This window comes from Euprymna scolopes, chromosome 35 (genome assembly GCF_053919585.1).
Source record: "Euprymna scolopes isolate OS-2025 chromosome 35, ASM5391958v1, whole genome shotgun sequence".
Classification (NCBI taxonomy): domain Eukaryota; kingdom Metazoa; phylum Mollusca; class Cephalopoda; order Sepiida; family Sepiolidae; genus Euprymna; species Euprymna scolopes.
The window spans coordinates 29,179,951-29,186,688 of NC_136516.1; the positions used below are offsets into that span (position 1 = coordinate 29,179,951).

A 6,738-nucleotide genomic window follows, 5' to 3' on the forward strand; every position below is an offset into this window, starting at 1 on the left:
TACTATTTCTTCTGAGGAGTTAAGGACAGAATAGATTCATTGATTAATATATTAACTAAATGATTGATTTTTATGCCACGAAACAGGTGCTGTCAAGAATTGTGAATGTCAACGTACTTGAAGGAATAAATTGTAAGATGGCCAACATCATAAAATTTGAGATATAGACTTTTTCATTTATTTATTATATGCTCTGTAATTACATTGAGCTTCATATTTTTTATTACATTTTCACCCCAAAGCACAGTGCCACTTTGATATAGGGGCTACTATCAGGGACAGTAGTTGCAGGGATACTGTATAGGGAGTTGAGCAGCAAGATGTCTGTTCACATAACAGTTGAACATCTACATATCAGTACGGTTGGGGAAGCAGGAACTCAGATAAGAATTCCAAATCTAGCAGTTCTGGGGAGGAAACTATTGGAGTAGAAAGCTTTCTTACATCTAGGGATCTCACTATGTGGTAAGACTTTGTTGCTTGTCGGGTTTGTCAGGGGTATTTACGTCGAGGGGGTACAAGAGCTTGTAGTTCATCAGATCATCCACCATTGAAATACTTGTAAAACAGGCAGAGGGATGCAACATTTCATCAAAGGGATAGAGTTGAAGCCTAGATGACAGTTCAGAACCTATCAGGTTGGCGACTCTTTTTTGAACCCTGTTCAGGAGTGAGACTAGTAGCTGATGCACCAGTCTAAATGTGACAACAATACTCCATACATGGGCGAATGGTGGCCTTGTAGAGGTACAGGATACTTTTAAGCGTAAGTAACTTTTTAGCACGGCAGAGAGAGCCCACCTTCCTCGCAGCAGCCTTAGCAATACTCTTGATGTATCATGTATCGATGTTCCAATTCATGTTTCCTTTGAACGTTGCTGAGTAGTTTGAATGAAGTACTTTCAGGTAATGTACCTTTAGCTATAGCTATTGGTGATTGAGAAGGTTTCTTGTAATTATTGAAGGAAACGAGCTTAGTCTTGCCAGCATTGAACATTACCATCAATTTTTGACCCCATTCCACGACAAACTAGAGGTTTTCCCCTAGGATTTCTACCATTGCTTTGGATATGTGTTTATTCGTTTTCCCCTCATGCCTGTTAATGAGTGCGGTATCGTCAGCAAATATACCTACCTCAGAGACAGTTTTATCAGGGAAGTCATTTATGAATATCAGAAATAATAAAGACCCAAGCATCGACCCCTAAAGTACACCCACGTTTATATCATACTGTTTAGATGTACAACCATCGAGGACAACCTGGATTCTTCTCTTATTTAATAAAAAAAATTAATTATGTTAAGTATTCATCCAGTAATGCCATAGGATCCGATTTTCATGAGAAGACCATTATGCCATACCCTGTTAAAAGGCTTAGATATATCTAGGTCTATTGCCCTCCACGCCCCTGCCTTATCCAGTGGATGGTATATACAGGAACTACAATTAGAATATTTGCAGTAGAACGGACTTGCCTAAATCCATATTGTTGGTCAAGCAGATGTTTAGCAAGTGTAGAGTGGTGGACTAGAGCTTGATTAATTATGGACTCAAATATTTTGGTGAAAAGAGGGAGGAGGCTAGTGGGGCGATAATTTAATAGGTCAGTTCTTTTGCCAGAATTCTTGTAAACCGCAGAAGTAATTTTTCAGTAGTCAGGAAAGCATTATTTATTAAGGCATTTGTTGAAGAGTTTGGAGAGAACTGGAGCAACTTCAGCAGTGCATTTTGTTTAATAGTACAGACAGGATGAGATCAGTTCCACATGCTTTTGAGGTGTCTAGGTTTTTTATGATATCATTTACTTGAAAAGGGGTGAGGTTCAGATTATCTAGTGTGGTTTCTGATTGCAAAGGAAAATCAGGGAGAGAGTGATAGGCAAACAGATGGGCAAACATGTTAGCTTTTTCAGTTGCCATGCAAACAACCTCATAATTGTTGGATAGTGGAGGAATTGTTGATTGCCCATTATTTATTACACTGTTGTAGATTTTTCAGAAATAATGAGTTCCTAATTTTTGTGCTCTAATGCGTTTTCCGGTGGTTTTGGTATATTCTCTTAGCTGTCACTACTTCTTTCTTACAATTACTTCTAGCTTCTATAAACTTTTGTCTGTTCATACTGATCTTATGCCAGATAAATCTGCGGTATGCATGTTGCCTATGAGCAATGGCAGCTGTGCAAGTAGAAGTAAACCATTGGGAAGAGTGGGGGTTGCTAGAGAGCTTCCGTGTGGGAACTTGTGGTTCAATTACTGCTTTGAACCATGCAGGGGTCTCTTTTGCGTTTTGAGCAATGGTTCTTTAACTTGGGGTCGAGAGTTTAGTGATGTTTATCATTATCACATCATGATCAGCATTCCCAAGTGGGCAATGGGTATTCGTTACACAATTCTCAGGAACTGTTGTCAGAAATAGATCCAGAAGTGAGGCTTGCTGGTTCTGACGATCTGGGAGATGGGTCGGAAATGTTATTGCATGTGTCAAGGAATGGGATAAGTTATGGATGATGCTACCCGCTTTGTCTGTGTAATTAGAGAAGCCAAGCCGATTATTGTGGTGGGCGTTAAAGTCACCAAATACATGTATTTGAACGATAGTGTCAAGGGAGAATGTTATATCTAGGCTGTCAAAGACATGATTGATTAGAGTACAGTCCTGAGTCGAGGTAGAGTGATAAAGAAAATATAAATAGCTAACGCTATGTTGTAAAGTTAGTTTAAAGCACATGAAGACCTGGTCATCTGATTCTAGTTTAGATTCCCTTGTCATGGAGAGGGTGTTACGAATATAGACTCCAAGTCCATCCAAGTGTCTGTTAGAGTCCTTACAACAAATTGAAATATAACCAGACATGTTAAAGATATTAGAGGGGATAGAGGAGTGCAAGTTAATTTCACTAAGTACTAAGATATCTGGAGAGTTTCTACATCATCATTAGTTCTAAATTCACGGATATTTGTAAATGCACGCTTTAAGAGAGGATGCGAATCGTTGGTTGAGTGTCTGGTTTGATTGTTATTTAGATTTTTTGAATTGAGCTGTCATTTCATTTTATTTCCTAGTTTTAGTTAAGAGTGAGAGGTGCTAGACTAAGCAGATGTGCATAGCTACCATCATGCAACACAAGTAGACTATCAGCCGACATCTCATTGACAGGAATGTGTCCTCAGGAATGTCCACCAGAGATGAGTGCAGAGTCTCTTTCCATGCATAACATGGCACTACAAACATCCCGATAGACCATCCGCTCTAAGTGCTACCAAAGAGTTAGGGCTTCTGTACTGTCAGTCAGAAATAGTAGCCAGCAACTGTCAAACCGGTACCCGCAAACCTGTCAGACATAAGTGACCATGTTCAATCATGTTAGCATACATGGTAAACAAGCACCCCCAAAATGACCATGCCCAGATCTAGAGAGTGAGGCGGATGTGGGGGACGCCATTCATTGCCCTAGTCAGGAAACAAGGCTAAGCACTGGGCGTCTCTAATGATTCCCTGTAATTGCACCTCTGCTCGTGGCTAATCAGTAAAGAAGGTGTATGGAAGCTGAGCAATAGGCAGCAATTTAGGTTTGCAAACCGGTGATTTGATCGAATCACAAGCTCTAGTGAGGTTGTCGACCAGGACTGAGGAGGCCTCCCTCCCCTGTTTGGTGTCAAGACGTATGAGATCAGTGCCACAGGTTTATATATTGGAATTTTCCTTCTTTTAGATGGATGACCTGACCAGATCTATGGTTCCATCAGCACCAAGAGGGTTATCCTCGTACCTAGTATTTCTACACCTCCATATAGGTAATTAGGATTAATAGAGTTAGTATCAAGGATAATTAGTATCTGCTTTGAAGTTACACTCCTCAAAATAGGATTAAGATTGGAAGATGTTGATTATTCACACGTTTTGAGTGGAAGTATGTATGAGTATTGGGTGTAGATTTAAGATTAATAGCTACTAAGATTAAGCAAGGATTAAATATGGTTTGTGGATTAATAAATACATTGGAAAAATTATAGTATAGTTATAGTATATTAGGTGTTAGTTTTTATGTTAAGACAATCACTAGTATTTTTACCCATCTAAGGGAAAGAAAGATATAGAGTTGCTACTTAATTGAGATCACTTTATCTCTAAGTACAAACTATGGCTAATAAGTATCTTATTTTATAAATAAGCTATAGATTATAAATATAAGTTAAGCCAATACATGTCTTAGCAACAGAAATCTATAGATATTTAGTATTTATTGATTTTTAAAAGGTCAGCATTTTAAAGTTAAAGACTGGAAGCTAAATCCCTCTCCCAAGGTACGTGCAAAGTATGTGATTTTATAGCAGTTTGGGGGGAAGAGAAATTGGTTAGTTGCCCAGTTGGAACAGGAGAGATGATATAACTTACAAGAATACAGTATTAATATACATTAGGATATACAGAGTTTAGGGTAGAGTTTAGGAGTATAAAAATTTTGGAAATCATGCAAAACAGACACAGGCAGTCGTCTTGGGGGCAAAGTCACTAGCCCTTTTAACTCGACATTTAGAAAAGAATTTGTGCCAGTTACTTTAATTTCATACATAAATAATCATATACGTACGGCCAGTATAGGCCTTATATTTAGACATACACTCAGCCAAAGAATGACAATTTGTGATTTTGCAAAGAGAGGGAAGAAATATCAGTAATTAAGAGCAGAAAAACAAGTTTAGGTGAATAAGCAAAAACTCTACAATACTTAGTAAGCAAGTAAGTAATTAATAGTAAGAGGCTTTCTTCCCACAAGTTTCAACTACACGTTGTGTCCGGTTAGTTTCTATTTGTTTTCAACCTGTGGTTAATGCTTTGGCTGGGGGTCATTTTGTGGATTGATATAAATAAAAGGTGAAATATAATTTTAAAAAAACATATTTCCACAGAAATATATATGTACATGTGTGTATGTGCGTGTCTGCATGTGTTCAATGATCACTATTCGTTATTTTGATCATCCATCAGTATTTTCGGTTTCGCAGAAAGTCTAGAAAATTAATTCATGAGTCAGATAATTACCATAATGACTCATTCTATCATTATATCTGCTGATGAACCAAACACATTTGATATCCTTAACCCAGCGGATTGAGTTTCTGGCATTTCCATGAAAGTGAAGGTACTATTGGGTGTTCATGATTTATATTTTTATGTACAGGATTCATTCCAAAACTAATTAACTGGTCATTATGAATTTGAGAACACAGCTGCAAGACGTAAAGGGTCCAAATTTCGGCTATGTTTAGTTCAATTAAGTTTTATGCAATGAGGTAAACAAGGGATAGATGCCCTTCATGAAAATTCAGACAGCTTAATTTTTTGTGAAATTTGAACAATAAATTTTAGGCATAACTTAAAAAATATTCCGACAATTTCAGTTTCTTTACAGTATTTAAAATGGTTATCAGGGAAAGTTTGAAAATTCATATATTTCGGACTTTAATCCGTAATCATTTGACATTAATTAAGCAAAATTCATTGAATTTCAATTTCTTCTTAAGACTAAATCGAACAGTCTCTAAATTCCATTTGATCACCTGAGTGGATCATTTTAGTTTTAAAGTATGCACAAAGTGGTGATCCTTCTTGCAAGTAAACAAACACAGGTGGAGACAAATAGACTCCCTAATCTGACCAAAGTGCAAGGAAGCCCCTCCCCAAGACATAGACCACTTGATTCTACACTGTCCAGCTGTCCAGTCACCCAATTGGAAATAGACTACACGAAAACCCATCTATCTGAAGACAATTTTTCAGACTTATCTAAAAATAATATTATGGAGGTCTAGCCCATACGATACTACTACTAATAGTGCATAATAATACTGAAAAACTGCCGCCTTCTGATGAAACTAAGCCCACTTTATCTTCAAAGAATCAATAATGTTTTTCTAAATATTAGAGCTGATCAAGATTATACCAACTTTGTGGGTCTTTGTTTTGTAGTTTTTTTTGTTTTACTTTTAGCTGGACATACAGACACATACATTTACACTGTATATAATAAATTATTCTTTTTTCATTTTTTCAGGAAAATTCCAGGTGTTTCTACAGAAATTATTTGCCGTCTGCCCGACAAAGGATGCTAACGAACCAATTGCAGATGATGATTCAGACACGGCAAAATCAGAGAAAATGCTTTAAATTGAAAATCATCTTTACGTTTTTTGTTTTGTTTATATTATTTAGAAAGTGGGGGGGTATCTTTCTTTCTGTCTCTATTGTGAAAGTCAGACCAACGTTGAGAAAACAAACAGCAACAAAAAAAAAGAAACACCAGCATTTACAAATCTCGTGTAAAAATCATTTCTGCTCATTCATTTATAAAAAAAAATATTAAAAAAATAGTTCTGCACATTTGCATAACATTTGCTTTATCAAAACAACAACAAAAATAGAAAAAAGTGTTTTCATTTCTGATGGCCCTCCTCCAAAATGTCCACTGCGATTAACAGTCATTATTTTTTTTTTTTTTTTTTTTTTTTTTTTGACAATCGATTAAAGAAATACAATCAATTTCGTTTTGGTTGCTTCAAAAATAAGAATTTTAAAATCATCCTAAATGATTCAAGATGTCAAATTATTATCCATTTTTTTTTTTTTTTTTTTTTTTTTTTTTTTGCAAATAAAAGGAATTAAAGATATAATTCGCAAGTATAGGCTGACCATGAAAGCCTTTCTTGATTATGTATAATCAGATTTGAAATATA

The 6,738-nt window shown here is 36.2% G+C and overlaps 1 protein-coding gene across 1 annotated transcript in view; it reads left to right on the forward strand.

The window, feature by feature from the left end:
- The window catches only part of LOC145259770 (b(0,+)-type amino acid transporter 1-like), a 135,929-nt gene extending 129,627 nt beyond the window's left edge, over nucleotides 1-6,302 (forward strand). Inside the window, exon 12 of the mRNA XM_080117513.1 lies at nucleotides 6,060-6,302. Within this exon, the coding sequence (XP_079973639.1) occupies nucleotides 6,060-6,172 (113 nt within the window). The 3' untranslated portion in view covers nucleotides 6,173-6,302. The remainder of the gene's footprint in view (nucleotides 1-6,059) is intronic.
- Nucleotides 6,303-6,738: the final 436 nt, after the last annotated feature.